Here is a 25666-nt window from a genome sequence, read left to right on the forward strand (position 1 = left end):
ACAAGATTTCTCTGTAGGTTTGGAGCCTGTCTTGGAACTAGCTCTTGTAAGATCAGGCTAGCCTGGAATTCAGAGAGATCAGCCTGCCTCGACCTCCCAAGTGCTGGGATTGCAGGCATTCGCCACGGAGTCTAGGGTGGAAAAGAACACTAGCCAACTTTCTTTTCTAAGAGGCTGGAAATGGTCTATATTTCTTGTTTGGGGTGAAGGTCATGGGCATATATATAACTCTCTTATTATATATTATAACTATCTCAATGAAGGAAAAATAATTACTATTTGATCTTAGAAAAATGAGGGTAAAAATGATAAGAATGTCTACTTGTCTACTAAAGATACTTATATATCTGTGAATTTATGGGAATATTCAGTATAGCTGTCTTCTCTTCCTATACCATTTTAACAGAACACTCTCTCATCCAGCACTTTGTCCCCACTAAATTTCCCCATGTGTCAAAGTCTCCAGTTTTTAAAAAAGCCAAAAACTTCTACAGTATCTGGAGAAATGGGTCAAAGGTTAGAAGCACTGGTTACTCTTCCAAAGGACCCAGGTTTAATTCCTACTATCCAGAAGGCTGTTCAAAAACATTTGTAGCCGGGCAGTGGTGGCGCATGCCTTTAATCCCAGCACTCAGGAGGCAGAGGCAGAGGCAGGCGGATCTCTGGGAGTTCGAGGCCAGCCTGGTCTACAAGAGCTAGTTCCGGGACAGGCACCAAAAGCTACAGAGAAAAAAAATTGTAACTACCGTTCCAGGAAATCCAATATCCTTTCTGGTCTCCTTGGGCACTAAGCGTAAAGATGTTCGTGCAGGCAAAACAGCCACACACCTAATGAAAACAAAAGGCTGGGAGTGAGGGTACACACCTTTACAAGGGAAGCAGAGGCAGGTAGATCTGAGGTCAAGGACAACTTGGTCTACAAAGTGAGTTTCAGGCCAACCAGGGCTACACAGTAAAAATCTATTTCAAATAAATAGCTGATTAAATCCTACAAAGTTTAATCTTTTTAAAGAATGCTTAAATGTGATAAGTAGTAAAAAGAAAACATATTTCAAAATCATGTCTAATTTTTATTTTACAGACTTTTTAAAAATAGTCTAAAAGTATTATGTAGAAGACTATTTTTCTACCCAGTACCTTTTCCCTCCCCTTCTTCCTATTTACTCAACCCTCTTGCTCTTTAAACTATGAAATTACAATTTCTTTTCTCATAAAGTCTCCTACCCCCATAATATACATAGAGAGTGTCTTGTTTCAGAACATTTGTAATGCTGTTGTTTCTCTTATTAAGTTCTGTGTAGTATGAACACAGTTTACTCTGCCCCCTCATTCACCATCACTGTATCCCTGTGTACAAATGCTCATAGAATATTTAGTTTAATGACTAAATTAAAACACAATCCAACCAAATCATCTAATGACCCCAAAGTAAATGAAGTTTACTCTTCTTATAAATCAATATGCCTTCAGTTGGCAGAGAACATTTTGGATTAGTATCTATGAGTCACTGAGTAGCTACTTCCTTATCAACCAGGATCTCAAAATACAGGACTGATCTCTGTGTTATTAGTTTCTACCAACACTTAACTCTTCTTTGGTTCTTCCTTAACTGGGCACATTTATTACTAATCCCTGTTGTGTATATTTCCACTGTGAGCTTCTCCTGTAGTTTCTAGGTATCAGACATAAGAGAATTTAATAATGTCCAAGTCAGAGTAGGAAAAACAAGCATGCCCAAATAAAGCACCCAATTCACCAGAACACACTAAATAAAAAGCTAAACCACCTAACAAACTCAACTTCCACTACACTAATTAAATAAATGCTACTACCCTAATTAAGTATTCAAATAAACACAAGGCCACGCCTTCAGACACTATCTGAACAATTTGCTGATTTGTTTTATGAAGACAGAGCCTTCTTTGCAACCCTTGAATTCATGGTCCTCCTGTCTTGCCCTCCCTTAGGGCCATTACAGGTATGGCTGAGCATGGTGGTTTATAGGGACCACATAACCCCTTTAAATCTTACTCTCTTAAAATTCTTATGGCTCAAAAACATAACCATGTTTCAGGCTTCCTACAGAAGCATCAAGGCAGCCCAGCTTTCAGAATCCACCCCCCACTGAAGGAGAGAGTGTCCAGGAGTCTTATTTCTCACTATGTAGAAATAAGACTTTGTACATGTAGCTTTGGCTGGTCTGAGGAGTTGGAGGAAGATGGAGACGGTAGCCACAGTGGATAGAAACAGGCTTTTTATCACATGCTTCAGAGTTCCAGGTTTTGAACTGAAAAGATATTACTAAAATTTAAAAAATACCATGTCAAACATGTACAAATGAAAAACAGCCTTACCAAATTCATTATTACTAATTTAAGATAGAATTATTTCTTTCTAGTGAATTTGGAAAAAGAATTTAGGGAGTAGAGTGGAGAAGGGAGGAGCAAGGGCTAACTACGTAGCCCTGGCTGGCCTTGAAATGCTCAGAAATCCACCTTCCTCTGCTGGGATTAAAGACTTGCATCACCAAGCCCAGAAAAGGGGAGGAAGTAATGTTTGCTATATCCCCAAACTCTAATTTTTCAATAAAATCTTAAGTTCCTTAAAAGTGAATCTATAGACCACAAAGTTCTAAAGTATTACCTACAGAAAATACCCACTTTTAAGTTGGCATGGTACAGCCAGCTTGAAGTACATAGCAAAACACTGTCATCAAGAAATAAAAATATATACATATATAAATTAGAAACTTGAAAATTCACAAGTGTACTAGTTCGGTCAGCCTTAAAGGTGTTAACCAACTCTGCAGAAAAAGAGTTCAAACGCAGAAATACTATTTTAAGCTAACCTTAGTTTTTTTGCCCAGTCTCACCAAAATATTAACTACCACCTTAACAGCTATATGCTGAGACACTTTCTTTTATACTCTGGCTTCTGGTTCATATTTACTATAGAGATCTCATTGTGTGTTCACTGCTGGTTTAGAAGGAGCTATACTCTTTTGGAGTCAGACTCTGAGAATTAACTTCAGCTAAACAATAACTTAGACTTAAGTTGTAGAGTTCAATAAATACAATCAGTCACATAAATATGGGAAGGGAAATACTCTGTATTTGTAATGTCAAACCTATAAATTCCCAAGGCACTGAAAATTCCCATAAAACACTTAAAAGGTATGACATATCCACTGAGTAAATTTCATCAATATCTTATTCAACACATATGAGTATGGAAATTTAAAACAGTGTAAAGTACCAATTCAGTATGCATCAAATATATCATTATGAACACTGGAGAAGTGCTTTAATATGGTACACAAATTTGCAATTCAGAGGCCAGGAGACAGAGGTGGCAGTACCCACAGGGAATGCTCCCCCAAAGGCTTTCCTTTGCTTCTTTCTAGATTGTAGTGGCTGCCAGCAATCCTTGGCATCTAACTCCACTTCAGTCTACCTGTCTTCCCTCTCTATCCAAATTCCCATCTTCCTAAAAAGGCATCAACCATAATATTAATATCAGAATCAGCCCTAATCAAGCATGTCCTCAACAAAAATTCCACAGGAAGTCACATCTAAAAGTGATGGGGGCAGGACAACAATTTCTAAGGAGTTGCGATCCCATTCATCGTATGGTCCTAATCCATCAAGGGAACTGGAGTCACAAGTACATTTATCTATAGAGTTTTGCCTACTATACCTATTTCTCCTTCTTAAGAAATAAGATCTAGAGCCAGGCAGTGACGCACGCCTTTAATCCCAGGCAGAGGCAGGTGGAACTCTGTGAGTTCGAGGCCAGCCTGGTCTACAAGAACTAATTCCAGGACAGGAACCAAAAGCTACGGAGAAACCCTGTCTCGAAAAATAAAAAATTAAAAAAAAAAGGAAATAAGATCTAATTTGTCTTGAAAACTAATTTTGTCCTTTCTCCAAACTTGCAGAACTGAATGATACTCCAGCCTTAGATTCCTTCAGGGGCTGAAACTATCATTTTGTTTTTGTTTTGTCTTTAGAGACAGGATTTCTCAGTGTGGTCCTGGCCGTTCTAGAAAACTTGCTTTGTAGATCAGTCTGGAGCCACCTATCACAGCCTCCAGAGTGCTGGGATTAAAGGCTATTGCCACCACTGCTGGGCTCTAACTATAGCTTCTTAAACAAATCCTTCAGCAATTTTGCTCAAGTGCTCAGTACTTTAAAAAAATACTTCAAGCAGACATTTTTCTAAAGCTTTTCAAGCAGTCTTAACATACAAAGGGAAGGTGTTGGAGGCTATCACTATGAAGCAGCCTAAATTTCCACTGGTCTATAGGTGAAGAGATGAGCTGAGAGGAAAGGAGTAACTATGGGTTTAAGAGCCACTGCAGTAACTGGCCATGAATACACAAAAGAATCCCTATTGCTGACAACCCAGATAAATTTTACAAATTACAACAAAAGTAAATTTGTTATAACAATTCACACAGCTTTTTAGGCATCCTGCAAAATTAAAATAGGGGTCACGTAAGGTTACTGTGATGTTAAATAGCATAAAATAAAAGACGTAAAAATGTGGGATGATCAAGAATGTAAGACTTTTAACATTTCTAAATAGTAAAAAGGTATAAAGTCCAGGCATGGTAGCAGGAGTTTGAGGCAGCCTGGTCTACATAGCGAAATTCCAAAACAACCAGGAGAACATAGTAAGACCCTGCATCAAAAAACAAAAACAATCCAAATCAGGAGCAGGAGAGCGAACATGAGCAAGGAACACAGGACCGCGAGGGGTGCACCCACACTGAGACAATGGAGATGCTCTATCGGGAACTCACCAAGGCCAGCTGACCTGGGTCTGAAAAAGCCTGGGTTAAAACAGGACTCACTGAACATAGAGGACAATGAGGACTACTGAGACATCAAGAACAATGGCAATGGGTTTTTGATCCTATTGCATGTATTGGCTTTGTGGGAGCCTAGGCTGTTTGGATGCTCACCTTACGAGACCTGGACGGAGGAGGGTTTTCCTTGGACTTCCCAAGGGACGGAGAGCCCTGATTGCTCTTTGGGCTGACAAGGGAGGGGGACCTGATTGAGGGAGGGGGAGGAAAAGGGGAGGCGGAGGTGGGGAAGAGACAGAAATATTTAATAAATAAATTTAAAAAAACGATGTAAACGTTAAAAAAAGAAAAAAAAAACAAAAAAAAGAAAGAAAAAAACTAACAAATAAATACATAAGCACCAAGGGAAAAAAAAACAAAAACAAAAACAAAACAAACAAACAAAAAAAACAAAGAAAAAAATAGCTAGGGGTGAGGGGGAGGTAGCTCATGCCTCCCTTTGACTCCAGCATTCAGGAGGTAGAGGCAGGCCGATTTTTGTGAGTTCGAGGCCAGCCTGATCTACAAGTGAGTTCAAGGACAGCCAGGAGTACACTGAGAAACTGTCTTAGAAGAACAATAACAAACACTGAGAAACTGTCTTAGAAGAACAATAACAAACAAACAAACAAAAAACCACCCCAAAGGTACAAGAGATGTTTTAGGAATAGATGTTTATTATATTTTATTTCAAGAATGTGCTATTTAAAAGCTGGGGATGTAGTTAAGCAGTAATGAACACATCTAAGACTCTGTTTGATCCCCTGGCATCCCTCCCCATCCCCCAAAAAGGATTTTACTATTTGAACTCTTCAGTTTATTCAGACCATGTTTGTTGACCTAATACCATATATATATATAACTGGTTTTTAAAATGAGGGGCTAGAAAGATGGCTCAGAAGTCAATAGCACAGGCCACTCTTGCCAAGAACCAGGTTCAAGCACATGGAAGCTAACAACACCATCTGCAATTCCAGGTCCAAGGGGATTAAACTCTCTTTGGCTTCTGCTGGAACCTATAAACATGTGGCATTCACACATATAAACACACACAGAGACACACTAAGGAAAATCATTATTTAAAACTTTAAAGTTTTGAGTCTTTTCTTTGGGTGGATGGGGGGCGGGGGTTGATATAAGGTTTCTTTGTGTAGCTCTGACTGTCCTGAAACTTGTAGACCAGGCTGGCTTTGAACGCAGAGATCCACCTGTCTCTGCCTCCCAAATGCTTGGAATATAGGGGTGTGTCACCACTGCTCGACCTAAGTCAATTTCTTAACAAAGTAAATCCAAAAAATAAAAATTTACTTCATATACACAAAAGAGAAAAGAAATACATAGAAAAGATGGTGAGGGGCTGGAGAAATGGCTTAGTGATTAAGATTGCTGGTTGCTCTTCCTGATGGCCTGGTTTCAATTTCTAGCACCCACATGGAAGCTTATAGGGGATCAGACACCCTCTTCTGGCCTCTTCAGGCACCAGGCACACAAGTAAGTGATGCACAGGTATACATGTAGGCACAATACCTACACATACAAAAGAACAAAATAAAATAAAAAGATGGAGATACAGCCATTTAAAAAGAAATGTCCCTGACAGAATCGTAGACTGCATTTTTGTATCAAGTACCTGAAGATCCTCAATAAGCTACCATCTAAGACTATCCTTTCAGCATTCCATTTGGAAGTATATGACTTGTCTCAAAATCCAATCAAATACTACAGCAAACTACCACTGCTTACACTTCTGCTTCTGAGTAACAGAAAGCACAACAGCTACTCCTGCTTATCCTTTATCATCTACTTATAGCTGGATATATAGTCATATCCCTCAGAGTTCATTTTATTTGGATAATTTGTTAAAAGAATCTGGCAAAATTGCTGGTTGCTTAGCTAGATACAATAATTACTAAAAGTATTTGTAACCTAAATATCTTTACAGTTTTAAGGAATTTCTGTAGGCTAATGTCAAAGAGATAATACACAAAATAGTAATCATTTAACAATAACAAATTTTGTTTTAAAAATGTAATTTCGGCCATTTTGGCACACAGTTTTAATCCCAGCACTCAGAAGGCAGAAGAAGGCAGACACCAAGGTATTCTACATTGTAAAACCTGTCTCAAAAAACAATCAATCACCCAATAATTTAAATCCTCAGGAAACAGAGGAGGGAAAAGTTTTTTTAAAGAAGAGGGGAGGTTTCAGTAACTCTGTAACTTATAGTTCATCTCACATTAATTTTTAATATATCCATATTAGAATGCTCTTTGCTATTAATTACATTCTCTTTCTTTTAAAAGATAAAAACCTACAGCACAATCTTCTTCACAGTAAGCATTTCTCATCAAGAGGATTCATTCATTCAGGTTTCACTGATTTATTTTTTGTAAGAATGTTTGGTTTGTAGGAATGTATGTGCACTGTATATGCACAGCATCCACGGCAGTCAGAAGGCAGCACTGGATCTCCTAGAACTGGAGCTACAGAGGACACACACGTGCCGTAAACTGACCCCAGATCCTTGACAAGAACAGCCAGGACACTAAACTGCTAAGTCATTTCTCCAATCCCAGTCTACCTTCTTAGAAAAGTAACTCCTTCCTTAAGTCTTCTCACCTAATAAGAAAAATTCTAGTTTTTTTCTTGTCATTCCTCTGTTGATACAATTAGCTTTCACTAATAAAAGATACTAATCCCTGGTCTGGGCATGTTATATAAGTTCAGGAAAGGGGACCAGAAGGATGTTATCTTTTAGTTAAGAATGTATAGTTGTAATCATAAGCCATAGATTGTTATGAAACTGTTTTCACTAGATATATGTGGATTGCTAACTCTCTTTTTATTTTAAGCAGAATCTTTAATAAAGTGATATGGGGAAAAATTATACATAGTAAATATACATACACATAAAATGTGTATACAAGTCTCACAAGCAAAATCATTTTATCACTTAACTCAAATTTAGTCGTTATACCAAAGTTCTAATTATCTCTCAAAAATTGTTTTATTAATAAAAATAAAAGAGAAGTTCCCAATCAAAAAAAATTGTTTTATTTTACTTTTATGTATTCTCTTTCCAGAAGAAAATCTGTATCTAGATGGTGTAAAGTACTGTAAAAATATAGTTTAATTAAAGATAATCATGAAGTTTCCAATAGCTAAGTGAACACTCGTGAAATATCAACAAAACCTTTTTATAAGATTTAAGTTCTACTAAAGACACGTGACGTGAAAGTGAACACTTTTAAAAGGTTTATTTAGTAATTATAATCAGATTTACCTAGTTTTAAAAGTCTACCTACAACTGAAGAATCATTTTATTGTGATCAGACAAGCCCATTTAAACAAGTTAAACCGTCAGCTTACTTAGTAACTCAATGAAAATCTGAGTAACTAAAAACATAACGAGATTGATATTTATGTAATTAATCATGCACAGAAAGCAACATTTCAACACAAGGCAGTACAAACATTTGCATTCCTCTCATTTTTTTATTTGAAATAAAAACAAGGTACTTCCCATAATTTTGTGATGAAAATTTCTCCCTATTACCTTTATCACATGATCAATACCATGCCTGCTAAGAAGCAGTACTGTATCAAGATCCATGTCCTTTTATTAGAACAGGGTAATATTTTCAAACATTTGCTACATCTTTCAGGACACAGTAGCACATGCCTTTAGTTCCAGAACTTGGGAGGCAGAGGCAGATGGACCTCTGTGAACTTAAGGCCCATCAGGTCTACATGTTTCAGGCCAGCCAAGGCTAGACAGTGAAATCTGCCTTTTTCTTTTTAAGAATATAATTTAATTACAACACTTCTCCCTTCCCCTTCTTTCCCCCAAACCTTCTCATATACCCTTTAAATCAAGACCCTGCCTAAAAAATAAGGTTGCCAAATCTCTCCTTTTCATTCTCAGGGTCGTCCTCAGTCGGTTTTACCTTGGTTGCTCCTCCAACCTTACCCCTGTCACCTTCAAGTGTCTGGCAAGGGTATGAAAAGGTGAGGTACTGTAGCACCTTTGTTGGAGACCATAGTGCTGTCAACTCAACTGGTCCACACGCTTGCCAAACAAGGCAAGTACCACCTGGACCTCTTTTGCTTTCTTTCTCTTAGGCTCAAATCTTGTTTGATGGCAACCCATGAAAGAAAATTAAGCCAAGGGAAACAGCTCAGAAGCCTGTTAACTCTGGGTATCATTTAAAAGAAAATTTAATCAAGAGAAAGGAAAACAAATAGGATTCCTGCTACTAAATAAAGAGAAGTAGTATTCTATTTCAGGCTACAGAATAAAAAAAGTAATCCTAAACCGGGCGGTGGTGGCGCACGCCTTTAATCCCAGCACTCGGGAGGCAGAGGCAGGCGGATCTCTGTGAGTTCGAGACCAGCCTGGTCTACAACAGCTAGTTCCAGGACAGGCTCCAAAACCACAGCGAAACCCTGTCTTGAAAAACCAAAAAAAAAAAAAAAAGTAATTCTATACAGGTTACAGCAATATGGAAAGAGAAACCAGAATGATTCAAGTAACAAAAACAGGTATGTAATCAGTAAAGAGAAACAAAGAGCATAGAAATGTCAATTCCAATCCCAGCCCTAGCAAACTTTAAGATTATTATCCATCTTTTTCCTTCTCTGGCTTTTTGAGATAGGATCCTGCTGTGTAGACCAGGCTGGCCTAGAGCTCTCAATCTTTCTGCCTCCATCTCTGGAGTACTGGGGTTACAGGTAAATACTACTTCTGGCATCATGCATTTAAGTTTATCCACCAGTCTCACAAGATGTCTAACCATGCAACCCCAGCACTTGAGAAGTAGACGCAGAAGGATAATAAGTTCAACCAGTCTACACAGAGTATAAGATCAATCTGTGCTACACAAAACCCTATCTCCAGTTTTTTAAAACTGGCTATGAACCAATCAACAGGGGAAGGCAGATAAAGAAGTTGATGGTATCTTACAACAGACTAAAAAATTTTTTTATTTTTTTAGAGAGAGAGACAAACAGGCAGACACACACACACACAGAGAGAGAGAGAGAGAGAGAGAGAGAGAGAGAGAGAGAGAGAGAGAGGTATCAAATATGGTGTCTAAGACTTGCTTCAAAATAATTCAGTGGGAATGAAACATGAATGTCCATTATTGAACTGGAGAGCTGGCTCAATGTTTAGGGGCACGCGCTGCTCTTACAGAGGGCCCAGGTTTGGTTCCCACACCTATACAGCAGCTCAAAACTTTCTGTAAACTCCAGTTCATGGTACTCTGATGCCCTCTTCTGCCTTCCACGGGCATCAGGAACACACAATGGTACACATACATGCATGAAGGTAAAACACTCATACATATAAAAATAATATACTCAGCTGTGGACCCTGAATGTTACACTAATGACTAAGAAGTGTCTACTAGTGCAATAACACCAAGTCTGCTATGGAGGTAACCAACTGCTTTCTGATAACATTTGAGGCCCACTCCACAGAAGGAAATTCATGTCTGGTACTGTAAACCTGGCCAAAACCCAAGGCTGGGGAGGCCATAAGATCTAACAGAAAAGCCACTATTGCTGTTTTGCTAAATGGACATATTGTGCCCATCAAATTACCCTCTATTTATATTTATGCTCATAAATCAGTGCTTCCGTCGGCTCTCCCCTGAAAAGCTGCTTTTTACAGTAGGTCATCGATGGTTCCTGAGAGACTCACAACTGGTTGAAGTGCTCAGAATTAGCAGCTGTTGAATGAGATCTCTATAGTACCCCTTCCCAGGTTCAGAGAACATCACCCAAGAAGCAAAAGAAAGACTTCAAGAACCAACGAAAGAGGCCCAGTGTTGTAGAACTGTGTTCAAGGCATGAAACAGTCATTGTACTCTTGAACTCATAAGCATATGTGATCACCTGCATAAGACCCACACAAAATGGGTGGGGCCTGTAAGCGCTGCAGAGTATTTTTTAACTATGCAAGGATGGATTGCATTTGTTTAATCATGTAAAGATGTGTTGCATTTGTTTAATTATGTAACAATGTGTTGCTGCTTTACCTTGCCTGCCTAAGGCATCTGACTGGTGTAATAAAAACCTGAAAAGCCAATAGTGAGGGAGGAGGTATAGGTGGGATTTCCAGGTGGGGAGAGTAAGTAGGAGTAGTTAACTAAAAAAAAAATGCTTCAAAAAGAGTTTGGTTCTGTTTTACTTACATCTGAGATACTAGATTAATTTCAGATAATTCTAACATTAAACTATCAGGCCAGCCTATGCTATATAATGAGACTATTCCAAAAACCAAAAAGAAAAGTATTCCAAAAAACAAATAGATACAAGGCAAGTATACATGCTAAACTAAGTTAAAGATGACTCTACAGTAAGATATATTACTAAATGTTTTCTAACTAACCAATTTTTAAAATTTTTTTTAATTAATTTTTTGGGGGTTTTGTGTGAATTTATATGCCCCACATGCACGTAGGATCTCAGTATGTAGAAGAGACCATGAAATCAACTAGAATTGGAGTTAAAGACAATTGTGAGCTGCATGTGGATGCTGGAAATTGAATCTGGGTCCTCTGTAAAAGCAGCCAGTGCTCTACATTTACTTATTTGGTGACTTTTTGTTTATTTAAGACAGGGTCCTATGTAACAGAGCCAGTGCTCTATGATTGTTTGTTTGCTTATTTATTTGGTTACTTAGTTGTTTTGTTTCTGTTTTTTGAGACAGGATCTCACTAAGTAGCTCTAGCTAGCCTAGAACTCAATATGCAGACCAGGCCTCCAAATCACAAAGACCTGCCTGTCTCTGCCTCCAGAGTGCTGGGATTAAAGACATGCACCACCTTGACTGGCCAGCTAGAGCTCTTAAAGCCTGAGTTGAGTTCTCTCTCCAGCCTCATAACAAACCATTTAAGAAAAAGAGATTTGTTTACTTTTATGCATATAACAGTGTTTTACCTTATGACCTGGTGACTTTTCAAGTCAGAAGAGGACATCAGATCCCCTAGAACTAGAGTTACAAATGGTTGTGAACCACCATGTGAGTGCTGGGAACCAGCGCAGATCCCTCTAGAAGAACAAGTGCCCTCTAGAAGAACCACACCACTGAACCATCTTCCCAGTAGCTAAAATTATTTCTTAGTATTTACCTTTACCTTCTAACATTTCTAAATAAAAACAATGAAATAGATGTAAGATTTGCAAAAGATATAAAATGCCAAGGAACTAACACACACCTTTACCCTGGCACTTGGGAGACAAAATAGGTAAATTTCTCCAAGTTCAAGGTCAGCATGGACTACATACTAAGACCCTATCTCAAAAAGCAAAACACAAGAAAAAAGAAAAATTTGTTTCTATAGAGAAAGAATGGTGGTAACAATGGGTTTTCTGATACTTTTTCATTTCTATATTAAATTTTAAGTAGTTAATATGTTTACCTGCTTAATTCTACTTATCAAAAATCTGAGATAACCTAGTTTACATCATCATCAGTTTCTGTTATTTGTGTATGGTTCAGAAGCTGTAAGACAGGCTGCTTTGCTGCTACGCTGCAGTTATTCTGTGATAGTTTCAGTACAATTACAAGGTAAAACTGCAAATTTTCCTCTTTAACATGAAATTCCAGTCTCCCAGCACCAAAATTTAAAATGTCAGTCTAAACACCGCTGGTCACATCCGTTTCTTTTAACAATCCCCTTTGACACATCTCCTACAATTAAAAATACACAATGAGTTCATTCATAAGTTCATAAGAAGCACTTCAAATACTAGTTTTATGTCTACAATTTTGCTGGCTTCTGTTTCAGAAAAAAAGATTGAGCTACTCAAGTAATTCTCTCCAACAAAATAGATCTAAGAACTCCAAAGGGTAAGACAGGAACACTGCTAGCTCAAAAACTGCTGTGTTACACAGCAAGACCCTGTCTCATAAAAAATGAAACCAGAGCCAGGCGATGGTGGCGCACGCCTTTAATCCCAGCACTCAGGAGGCAGAGGCAGGTGGATCTGTGAGTTCGAGACCAGCCTGGTCTACAGAGCTAGTTCCAGGACAGGCTCCAAAGCCACAGAGAAACCCTGTCTCGAAAAACCAAAAAAAAAAAAAAGAAACCAGAACGTCATTTCCCCTGGGACTTTGTAGCTCTCATCAAACCTACATAACTAAAACATCAGCAAACTGGGAACTGAAAAGAGGGCTCCATAGTTCTGAGTACTCACTGCTCTTCCCCAAGTACTCAATTCCAAGTACCAACATAGTGCCCTCTCCTACCTCCTGTGGGCACTGTAGACATAGGATCCAGACATACATGAAGGTAAAACACTTTTATGCATACAATAAAAGTAAATAAATGTTTTTTTAAAAAGAGAAACTAAGAGTTACAACAAAATAGTCATAATTTCCCATAAACTATTTAGCTTGTCAAGTTTCTAGCTTTGTAAAAAATAAGAATATAATCTTGAAATTTTAAAGCATAAGACAGGCATAGTAGCAGAAATCTTTAATCCTTATATTAGGAAAGGCAGAAGTTGGATCTCTATGTTTGATTTGGGGTCCAGGCCAAATCAAACATAGACAAAATTCAGTGACAGAGCCTTTACTATCCAAAACTAAGGGAAAAAGTTTGAGCAAAGAGGCATACCATATTATGTAGTGATTATTTTTTTTGTAATCTAACAAACAAAGCTTTCCTGAAGATCAGAGTACAGAGCTAGTCATAAGTTAGCCATAGAGGCCAGGCAGTGGTGGCAACACCTTTAATCCCAGCAGGAAGCAGAGGCAGAGGGATCTCTGTGAGTTCAAGGCCACTCTGGACCACACAAAAGAGAAGCAGAGCCAGGTGGCTCACACCTTTAATCCCAAAACTTAGAAGGCAGAAACAGAAATGACTTGGCTGGGTGGCAAGAAGAATATAAATCAGGAGTAGAGAGGAGCTCAGATACAGTCTGAGGATGCAGTCTGGGAATTCAGTCTGAGGTTTTGCAGAGACAGTCAGAGGATTTGTGGTAACAGAATTGCCCCTCTGGTCTGAGAATTGGGAATTGGAAGAGGTAATAATTCTCTAGTGACTGGCCGCTCTGCTTCTCTGATTGTCAGCATTAACTCCTATATCTGACTCTGTTTTTTTATTATTAATACCAATTATAGTTTGTGGTACAATATTATCTGTGGTGTTTTTATGCCTTTAAAAAGCAGGAATTTAGGGGTGGAGAGATGGCTCAGAGGTTAAGAGCATTGCCTGCTCTTCCAAAGGTCCTGAGTTCAATTCCCAGCAACCACATGGTGGCTCACAACCATCTGTAATGGAGTATGGTGCCCTCTTCTGGCCTGCAGGCATACACACAGACAGAATATTGTATACATAATAATTAAATAAATATATTTTTTAAAAAAAAGGCAGGAATTTAGGGCTGGAGAGATGGCTCAGCGGTGAAGAGCACTGGCTGCTCTTCCAGAGAACCAGGGTTCATTCCCAGCACCCATGTGGCAGCTCAACTGTCTGTAACTCAGGTTCTAGGGGATCTGATACCTCACATAGACAAATATGCAAACAAAACACCAATGCACATAAAATTAGATCATTTTTAAAAAGCAGAAATTCAAAAGATTCAGATGCCTTAAAATAACTAATCACTTTATTGATTCATATAGAAATAATATTTAAGCAATTCTTAATTGAAAACTTCCATCTCTGCTTATCCATTGTTTCTACCCATTATTCCTCTCACAAGAAATGCTCAGTTTAGCTTTCACTACAGTACATCTATTTACATGCTAACCTATAATTCTGAGGGAAAAAAATTACTTCTAAGACATATATACTGACATGGGTCTAATTTTCAGAATAAAGAACTCTTACAACCTAACTGCAAATTTTCCTGAAGACAAACAAATGGCCAATAAACACAATAAAGGATGCCTTATGTCATCAGTCATGAACTCAAAGCAAAAAAATTTAATGACATACTAATTCATACTCACTAATACAGCCACAATTTCAAAAATCAAAGAGAAAAAAGAACTGAGCAGAGAACCCTGATTGCTCTTTGGGCTGACGAGGGAGGGGGAGGGAAAGGGGAGGCAGCGGTGGGGAAGAGACAGAAATCTTTAATAAATTAAAAAAAAACTGAGCAAAAACAGACAATAAAAAAATGTTGCCGTGCATTGGAACATTTAAACAATGATGGTAGGAATGTAAAATGTCCCCCAAAACTTTGGAAAATAATAAACTCAAAAAGTTAAAACATAATCACCTGAGCCATCAATTCCATTCTATGTATATATGTCCACACACAAACTTCTACACAAATTCTCATAGTGTCATTGCTGAAATAGAAATGAAACATGCTAAATGCCCACCAACTGATGCATGTACACACAAATTTGGACTGTCCATACAATGTAATATCTATTATTTAGTTATAAAAAAAATACAACAGTGGATGCAAATGAATGAAAATGTTACATGTTACAACCTGAATGAAACTTACAAATATTATGCTATATGAAAAGTCAGATAAAAAGGGCCACAAAGTACATGATTTCATCTATAAGAAACATGTAACTAGACAAACCCACAGAAACAAAAAGCAGATTAGAAATTGCCATGAGTTAAGCGCACGCCTTTAATCCCAGCACTCGGGAGGCAGAGGCAGGAGGATCTCTGTGAGTTCGAGTTCAAGACCAGCCTGGTCTACAGAGCTAGTTCCAGGACAGGCTCCAAAGCCACAGAGAAACCCTGTCTTGAAAAAAAACAAAACAAAACAAAACAAAAAAAAAGAAATTGCCAAGAGTTAAGTCACAGAAGAGCTGGGATGACTGCCTATGAGCAAAGGGGTTTCTTTTATTGAAATGATAATGTTCTGAAATTAATAGTGACATGTGCACAACTTTGTGAATTAGAAAGCAGAAACTTTCAATATTTCAAACAGGTGTATTTTCACTAGAAAGCAGAAACTTTCAATATTTCAAACAGGTGAATTTTGCCAGGCATGGTAGTATCCACCAGTAAATCTAGATCTCTAGAGATCGAGGCAGGAAGATTAGGACTTGGAGGTCAGTCTTAGCTACAGAGCAAGTTTGGGACCTGTCTGGACTATGGAAGATCCTATCTCAAAAAACACATGAATTCTATTTTAGCTTAAATTTCAGGGTTGGACTTGGGATACCTTCCTGTACACATCAGACAGTCAACAAAATGAAAACAGTTAACAGTTTATAATAGAATTATGACTAAAGCAATGTGCAAGTACACAGAACAGTTTTTAAAAGGGGGGCTATACTTGCTGACAAATTAAAAGGTAGTATGTAAAGGAATGATGTTAAGTATTTAACTTGAAAGTAAACAGTCAGGTGTGGTGGCACACAATTGCAATCACAGCACTTGGAAATGGAAGCAAGAGAATCGGAAATTTAAGGTTAGCCTTGGCTATAAAGTAAGTCTAAAAGCAGCCTAGGTCACATGAGAACCTGTCTCAGAACAAAAATAAGAGTTTGGGGGCTGTGTGGACAGTCACATCTTTAATCCCAGCACCTGCGAATCAGAGGCAGGTGGATCTCTAGGAGTTTAAGGCCAGCTTGGTCTACAGCATAAGACAAAGATAGTTCCAGGCCAGTCAGACTTACATAGTGAAACCCTGTCTCAAAACAAAACAAGACAGACAGGGTCTCACTATGTAGACCAGACAGACTGGCCTCAATCGGAGAGATCAACTTGTTGACCTCCCAGGTGCTGAGATTAAAGGCATGCACCAGCACAGCCAGCTAAATTCCACTTAACATTTAAAAATTGCTTCACAAACATATATGCCCCCTTCCATTAATCATGGACTGCAGCTCAAATTGACAACTTGTTCTTTTCCATTTTGTTCAAGTTTCTCAGGAATAAATACCATTTCCACAAAGATCAAATTGAAGCTAAGAATGCCACCTCCATAAAGCCCTCCTGCCAAGAGATTTCTTTCACTTCTAGAATAACCCACACACCACTTATCTATACCATTATTCTACATATTTTGACTTGTACAATAAGCTATATATACTTTTTGTTTTTTGTAACTAAAAGTTCTAATAAGACCCATTTTTTGTAACCTAATTTAAAATAAAATAAAACCCCAAACGAAAACAAAAAAATCCTGAAATTTAGAGCAGCCATCTCAATCATAGTCCACAATGTTTTTTTTTATAAAGGCAGTATGCTTTAAAATAAATATTTAAGTGAATTAATCACTTAGCTGTACCTCCCATTCCTAGTAACAGCACTAAACTCCAGTTGCTAAGGAACTGGATAGGTACTCACTCAGAAGTGCCCCCCCCCCCATTAAAAAATGCAATAATCAATTCTTTTGTTTGGTTGGTTTTTTCAAGACAGGGATTCTCTGTGTAGCTCTGGCTGTCCTGGAGCTTGCTCTGTAGACTAAGCTGACCTCAAATTCACAGAGATCCACTTATCTCTGCCTCCCGAGTGTTGGGATTAAAGGTGTGAGCCAAAAATCCAGGCAAAATAATCAATTCTTACTATTAGAAAATTACAACTCATTAAGGTTAAAAACTGGCATTATCACGTATTTTTAGAATTGTACCTATAAACACATTTGACAAAATCAGTTACCTGAAATAGTTTTCCAGGAGTCAAAGGCTTATTCTGTCCTTTTTCAGCCAAACTAGAACTAGCTGAAATCGCACCTCTTTCTATACCAAGGAGAGCTTAAGAATACAGTAAGGTTAAGGAGATCAGACGGGCCTAGAACCTAGATGGACCCCCTCAACAGCCACCAAAGTAAACAAACACCCATGACTGAAATAACTGCCTGAACCCAGGTACAGGTTCTGTTCCAATCCAAAGTGTTCAAATAGGTTTGGGTTTTGGAGCAGCTGGGATTTCAAGTTTTCAGATTAGGGATATACAGTCAGTAAAATCCTTACAAACATTCCAAAATCTGAAAAACAGAAATTTCAAACATTTCTGACCTCAAGCACTTTGAAGAGATAGATACTCAATCTGTATGAACTCTGATTCAACTAAACTTATCACTGACTTGGTGACACTTGTCTTCCAGACACCACTGACATTTTACTCCCTCCTTGACAAAAACAATAAAAAGGAAAATTAAATTCTAGAAATGACTGAAACTTCATTTTTCACCCAAAGATTGCAATAAATTTTCACTTAAAAAGCAAACACCCCTAAAATACTAAGACAATTGACCAAGAGAATCAGATTTCTATCTGATTAAGATAGAAATTAAGATTAACTGTGCAGAACCAATCCTACTAAATTAAGAATTATTGTAGTAGTAAATAGCACAGCTTCTTTGAACTATATATAGGCTGCTGCCTGCCCTTCAAAATACAAATCTCCTAACAACATTTAAAACGCTCCCCTTAGAGAACAAAATTACATATAACAAAAGAGAAAATATAATGCCCAGCTGAGTTTAGCTGAGCAACTACCGACAACTATTAGTATTTAAAGGACCATCTGTACCATGGCCGCTGGGCTCCTGAATGTCACCTAAAAAGTGGCAATTTGGAGTCCCAAGTACCCTCTCAGAAAACTGATCAACTTAAACACTCTCCAAAGAATTGATCTGATTTCGATACTCAACTGAGGAGTCTACAGGAGGATTTTTATTAGCCACAAAACAAAACAACGTTTTGTCCAGAAGCAGTTATCAAACACTAATACAATGACTGATAAGAAAGGGGAGCTAATAGGAACACAAGGGTTTTAAATCAAACAGCAAAGAATAACTCATTGAAATGATTTAAACAAAAGCTCTATCAACACAGAGTTGCATTTCTCAATTCCATAGCCTTTTAAACACTAAAAAGCCCTCCAGAACACAATCAATCACTGAGTCAAACTAACATTACAAAAACTAGAAATCCTTCTAAATAATCTTTTATATTAACCAAGAATTCCAAAAACGCCTCAATTTGATGTTTCTCAATACCTGCCATGTACATTTTTACATGACGATGACAAATAACGTAATTCCTAAGTGCTTAAGCCCATATCACATTGTAGCAAATGTGTGACAGGTCGTGAAAAATAAAACAAGCAGAAGCAGAACAGAGCAAATGATAGCTGGAGCCAAAAAGCCTGTTTCCTGCAGGGCAGAGCAGGGCTTGGATTGGCAAGAGGGAAATTTTAACCTGTATTCACAAGGTATATCACTCCCTCCCAAAAAACTGCTCAGATCTTTATTATTTACCAAAGTATATGTTTTTTAAAATATACTTTTAGCCTTTGGACAATCTAAGTGGTATCAGCTACCTTACCACATTGTTGCCTGCTAATTACATCTGATGTTACAGTCCTTAATAAATTCACATCACACATTTTCATAATGAAATACTGCAAAACCGGCAGTGCTTATTTCTCTAAGTAAAGGTTACCGTATTTTTCACTTGTTTAAAGTTTTAGTTTTGCTTTTTCATCTACTATAGAAAACATCCCTTGTGGGACATTGTAAAGGGCAGACCCTCCTGTCAAGCCAGAAGGCTCAAACACAAAGACTGAGCTAACCAAGTGCTGTAATTCTTCCAAATTGAGCTTCTCCACACCCCCTCCACCCTTCCCCCCAACAGATATGTCTATTAAATCAGTGTCTGTTCTCCCCCTCGCACAACAAAGAGAACTTCTCACCGCATGAAATTGCCGCTGAATGGACACCAGAAAGCAGGATTTGCATAATTCCTTCCAACGAAACCCAGTCGGGAAGGAGGGGACCAGGGGCCCAAGCGGACGGACAGAATCTCCCAGGTTCTGCTGAGGAAGATCTGATTCCCAAGAACGTGCCCCACCGAAACGGGGGGCTGGAATTCCGGGCCTCCCCGAGGACTGGGCGTGGGGGACAGAGGACGACGAGAGGGCATTTCCCCACACAGCAGCAGCACCGAAGCAGAGACCGGGAAATAACAATGCTGGGGACATTCGAGTCAAACACAAGAACGGACAGGGGCTAGGGGGCGGCGGGTGGAGCAGACACCACACGGGCCACTTACTTTTTGGAGGGGGGTTAGATATATGAGTTAAGCCCTTATGGTCCCGCCGGCCGCCGCACTGAAGGAAACGGGACCTTGGGAGAGAAAAACAGACAAAACACACAGTGTGAGAGGTGCAGCCCCGCCGCCCGGCCCCTCCCGGGCGCCCCCGTCCACGCTCCCTGCCCCCCGGGGAAGGGCGCCGACCGCCGGCCGCCGCGGAGGGGACTAGGGCGACCCCCGCCCGGCTCCCACCCCCGCCTCCCCGCCGCGCGCACGCCAAACACAAATCCGCACACACCGACCCGTGCGTCGAGGACTAACTCCCCGGCCGCCGCTGCCAGCAGAGGAAGTGCAGCCGCTGCCCCCCGCGGCCATGACACCCCACTTGGCTCGCTCAGGCGGACGCGGGGCCTGTGACAGCTCCGGCTCCCTCCGCCCCCATCTCCACCTCACGCCTCGCACACGCCCGAGCGCCGCCGCGCGTGCCCGCGGGCACGGGGCGCGCCGCCGGCGTGGGGGAGGGGCGCGGGACGAGGGCAGGTGGGGGCGACCCCGCGCGTCCCGGCGCGCAGGCGGCGGCGGCGGCGGCGGCGGCGGCGGCGGGCGCGGCGTCCACAATGCGCCGGCGACTGAGGAGAAGCCGCGCGGCCGAGCCCGCCCCACGAGCCAAGGGGAGGGGCGCCGCGGCCGCGCGCTTGCGCTCCGGGGGGTGGGGGAGGGGGCCGAGCCCGGGAGGGCGCGCGGGGCCGGAGCGCGGCGGCCGCTGCCCTGTTCCCTCCCACGCACGGGCGGCCGCCGGCTGGGCGGCTCGGGCACCGGTGGAGAGCCTCACCTACGCGGTGGATGAGCTTGTGGCGCCACGAGTCCAGTTCTTGCCGAAAGCCGCGTCTCTCAACGGAGCATTGCTGCCGCCTACACACCCTCGCCATCTTCTGCCGCCCGCCCGGCCCTGCCTCCGCCGCGGCCCCGCGCACGCCCAGCCGCGTCGCCCGGGGCCGCGCACGCACCCGTGGCCTGGGCGTCGTGCCTTCCGCCGGGGGCGGCGCGGGGGCAAGGCCGCCCTCACCTCTCCGTGGCCCCGGGGTGGCCCGAGGTGGCCCGCTCCTCCTCCCGGCCAGCCGGCGTCCCCGCGCTCTGGCTCAGCGTCCCACGGCCCGACAGCCCCGGAACGGCGCCTTCCCACGCCGGCGCTCGGCGCCCGCGCCGCCCTCGCTCCCCAGCAAGGCCACGGCTACCCCGGCCCTCCCCGGGGCTTTTGGTTTTTAAAGTAGTCCCATCTATCACTCCCAACCTGACTATCTCCCGACACCAACTGTTGCAAGTTCCGCACCACTGCTTCTCTCAACTTCTCGGTCGAAACCGGCCCTCCCGGGAGTGCCGCGGAGGAGCAGAAATAGGAATAAATGCCCGGATGCCCCTGGAGGCACTGAACCCCGAGGTGTTCAAAGGTGAAGGGTGTAATTTGGTTTAAAGTTATCGGAATAATTGGCCGATATTCGTAAGCCCAGTTTAGAAAAAAAAAAAAAAAGCATTGTAAGTCAAAGAGCCTACGGGGTCTCTACTAGTAAGACTGATCTTGGCTGAAAAATCTTCAGGGGGGTTGAGAAAAATTGTGCTAATAGAAAATAGATTTCAAACGACAGTTTAAGATTATGTTAGAAAATACCCCCAGATCCGTAGTTCAGGAAAGGATTCAAGCATTTCTATTAGGTTTTCCAGGTGCCTTCTGGGAAAATTAAACCACCTTGTACAGGGAGTTACATGTTCCGTTTAAACAACATTATTAATTACTTGATTTATATGAAGGAGGAAAGAGCGAGGAAATAGGAAAAGAAAAACCGGAAATAACTCTATACCAATACGGCTGATTCCCTAAGACCCTGGCCTCTTTCCCACCCTTGGGTTTAAGGACAGTGCATTCCTTCTAAATATTAACTTTAGATAATCATTGGGGGTAAAATGAAATCATCACTTGACCTCAGGTGATCCGACTCAAAGATTCGGAGTCTTGTGAACAGGAAGGGCACTTTGTGGCATGGGAGGTGGTGTGACTGCCCCCCGAGAACTATTTGGGTGGGAGTGAGATGTATGGGGAGTAGACTCCTTTGTTCCTCCATTCCATCTTAATGCCAATTAGATTTCCACAGTTCTCAAAAGCCTACACTGATTGCTGTAAGACTATACCACCAGCCGTGCATGATGGTGCATACCTGGTAAAACCAGCATTTTGGAAGTTTGACAGGCGAAAGGAGAGCAAATCCCAGGCCAGCCTGGACAGCATAATGAGACCCTGTCTCAAAACAAAGACTGCTGTCAAATAAACAGGCTCTTCAGAATTGGTCGAGTTTCTCTAGGGTTAATACTGCCCTGAGTTAGGAGGGGGAGAAGATGACCGTGAAAAGAGAATTTGCCTTAAGTAACCATGCTGTCCCCTATCGCTAGCACGACACTCCCTTCCTCACCACTAGATGGTGGGTTTCAATCTTGGGGATTTTTAAGCAACTTTCTGTTGGAGGAAGTGTTTCATAAAGGTTTTTTGTTGTTGTTTTTAATATGTGAACACTGTGTAATTCTAAGTCGAGTTAATAATGTCGTTTTTCAAACCAACACCTATGTTTTAAAACAAATAAATCAAGGGTAATAATTTCTCAACATAATCTCTCAGAGCAGCAGGTTCTGAACCTTCCCAATACTGCGACCCTTTAATACAATTCTTCATGCTGTGGTGACCACCAGCCATAAAATTATTTCGTTGGGGGCTGGAGAGATAGCTCAGTGGTTAAGAGTACTGGCTGCTCTTTCAGAGGACCAAGGTTCAATTCCCAACACCCTCATGGCAGCTCACAACTCTCTATAATCCCAGTTCCAGAGGATCTGACATCTTCACACATGTGCACATAAAATAAAAATAAAAATGTTTTTAAAAGAATATATAAAAATTATTTTCGTTGCTACTTCATAACTGTAATTTTGCTATTGTTTATGAATCATAGTTAATATTTTTGAAGATAAAAGTTTACCAAAGGGGCCAGGACCCACAGGTTAAGAACTGCTGTCTTAAAAAAAAAAGAGAGCCGGCACCTTTAGTCCCAGCACTTGGGAGGCAGAGGCAGGCAGATCTCTGAGTTCGAGGCCAGCCTGGTCTACAAGAGCTAGTTCCAGGACAGGCACCAATAACTAAAGAGAAACCCTATCTCAAAACACCCCCCCCCCAAAAAAAGAAGAAGGAGGAGGAAGAGGAAGAAGAACTGCTGTCTTAGAATCTCAAACATATACAATTCTAGGGCCTGCAGAGATTAATCCTACATTGAAACAAGCATACTTTCATTTCTGTTGGAAGTCCAGACAAGTCAGATAGCACAACAGAAGATTTGGGGTGGGGGTAAGTGGGAGGAGCAGGCAAAAGCCAGGGAATAAGTTCCCTTTCCCAGCTTAATGCTGTTTACACCGTGAACTCTGTATTTCTATTTCATTTATTGTAAGTTGAGAACCAAAATATACTTGAGTTCTCACAGTGCTTCTTGAAAGAGAATATGGCGGGTTATAATAATAATGGTTTATACCAGGCAATGGTGGCACCTGCCTTTAATCCTAGCACTTAGGAGGCAGAGGCAGATGGATCTCTGTAAGTCTGAGGACAGCATGGTCTACAAAGAAAGTTCCAGGACAGTCAGGGCAATATAGGAAAACCCTGTCTATAATGATGATGGTGATGATGATGATGATGATGATGATGATGATGATGGTTTATGTAGTATTGACTATTTTGCTTCACCAGAATAATAATGTGAAGTAGGTATTATTTTACTACATTTTCCAATATAGGGACTGTTTTATTTTGAGTGTAAAATGTCCCCCATGGACTTGTGTGTTTGAACACTTGATCCTCAGCTGGTAGTGCTGTTTGGGGACATTGTAGAAACTTTTGGGCATGCACCCTCGTTAGCAGATACAAGGCTGAACCATGTCTTGAGGGCTATAGTCTGGCTCAGCTTCTCACCTGAACTCTGTGGTAGGTGCCATGTACTCAGCAACTGCTGTAGACTTCTGCCTTCCCAGAGACACCACCACCGTGCCTTCCTTGCTGGGATGTACTGTGGTACTCTCTCAAATCATGAGCCAAAATAAATATTTCCTTAAGATGTGTGGTCACGGGGTTGGAGAGATGGCTCAGAGGTTAAGAGCATTGCCTGCTCTTCCAAAGGTCCTGAGTTCAATTCCCAGCAACCACATGGTGGCTCACAACATCTGTAATGCCCTCTTCTGGCCTGCAGGCATACACACAGACAGAATATTGTATACATAATAAATTAATATGTTTTTTTTTAAAAGAGATGTGTGGTCACATATTTTGTCACAGCAATGAGATGTAAGAACCATGTGGTTCCTAGGCTTTCACAGCTGGTTTTCAAGAAGACTGGAATAATTTGTAGTGGAGCACTAGAAGCCTAGAGTACTGTATACAGAGCTCAAGAGGCCATTCTGATGGGAGCTGGGAAGTTCACGATGCCAGTGGAAAGGCACAGTCCTTTCTGTGCTTTTGGGGTTTCAGAGGGAAACAAAGGTTCAACTTGGGAACTGGGCCAGAGGCCATGTGGGTTACAGGCAGGCAAAGAATCTGGCTGCATCTACCTATATCCTGAAAGTTTGAGTGCGTCTGAGATTTAAAGCAATGGACTAATTTCTTTGATAAAAAAAAAAAAATTTAAGGTAGCATATGAATTAGTCTGTGGCAGAGTTTATTGTTCACGTCCATTAGCCCAGGTTTACAGTGAAAATTCGAGACAGAAAGCTGTGGAAAGTGTGCATTTTGGTGAGGAAGAGGTTTTATTTTTTTTTTTTTACTTTTTTCTTTCTTTCTTTCTTTCTTTCTTTCTTTCTTTCTTTCTTTCTTTCTTTTTTCCTTCCTTCCTTTCTTTATTAAAGATTTCTGTCTCTTCCCCCCCAGCCGCCTCCCCTTTTCCTCCCCCTCCCCCAATCAAGTCCCCCTCCCTTGTCAGCCCAAAGAGCAATCAGGGGAGGAAGAGGTTTTAAACAACTATTACAGATAGAGTGGCTGCAAAGTAGAGGTAATTGTTAAATTTTTATTGTAAAATTAAGTAGAAACCTACCAGCCTGTCCAGGAGCAATAGGAATGGTGGTTTTTTTTTTCTTTTTTTTTTTTTTTTTTTTTTTTGGACTTTCAAGACAGGGTTTCTCTGTAGCTTTTTGGTTCCTGTCCTGGAACTAGCTCTTCTAGACTAGGCTGGCCTGAAACTCACAGAGATCCGCCTGCCTCTGCCTCCCGAGTGCTGGAATTAAAGGCGTGCGCCACCACTGCCCGGCTAGGAATGGTGTCTTAAGGGTGTCCTCTGTCTATTGATGGCTCCAGGATGCCTTGCCCCAGTAATACCATCTAGGAAAACTTCTTCCCAAATTCAACCAGCCAGGCACACAAAGGCCACTCAGATATGCTTCAAGGGAGCCAGATTGCATCTTGAATGGGTCACAGAATTTAGCACTGTCCACACAGTGTTAATGTTGCAGACATGTAGATTACAAAAGTTACAGGTCTGTAAACTGACAACATGGCCAAGCACTCCATGGTATCGTTAAAGGGAAGGTTTTTTTTGTTTTGTTTTGTTTTGTTTTTTGTTTGTTATGGGAGAGAGAATAGCCAGGCACATCTGGAAGAGTCCAGAGAGAGAAAGAACTAGACTGAACATGGCCATGAAAGAAGCAGGAGGAGAAAGTGGGGGGGGGGGGAGAAGAGGTTGCATAGCTTAGGGGAAGGAAGTTCCTGAGCTGAAGGGAGTTTGGGACAGGGGGGTAAGTGAGGACTACGGTGGATTTTGTAAAGT

General features: G+C 41.0%; 1 protein-coding gene across 15 annotated transcripts in view; it reads right to left on the minus strand.

The window, feature by feature from the left end:
• Positions 1-20811, minus strand: part of Lcor (ligand dependent nuclear receptor corepressor) — a 108187-nt gene extending 87376 nt beyond the window's left edge. For 9 of the 15 annotated variants that reach the window (XM_050146891.1, XM_050146907.1, XM_050146882.1 and 6 more), the window contains exons 1-2: positions 20125-20416; positions 19845-19918 (exon numbers count right to left, since the gene is read on the minus strand). In XM_050146891.1, the coding sequence (XP_050002848.1) occupies positions 19845-19918; positions 20125-20201 (151 nt within the window). In that variant the 5' untranslated portion in view covers positions 20202-20416. The other 6 variants (XM_050146933.1, XM_050146925.1, XM_050146916.1 and 3 more) reach the window with 4 other exon arrangements.
• Positions 20812-25666: the final 4855 nt, after the last annotated feature.

The sequence above is a fragment of the Alexandromys fortis genome, unplaced genomic scaffold, assembly GCF_014885135.2.
Source record: "Alexandromys fortis isolate MF-2015 unplaced genomic scaffold, M_Fortis_MF-2015_v1.1 scaffold_16, whole genome shotgun sequence".
Taxonomy (NCBI): domain Eukaryota; kingdom Metazoa; phylum Chordata; class Mammalia; order Rodentia; family Cricetidae; genus Alexandromys; species Alexandromys fortis.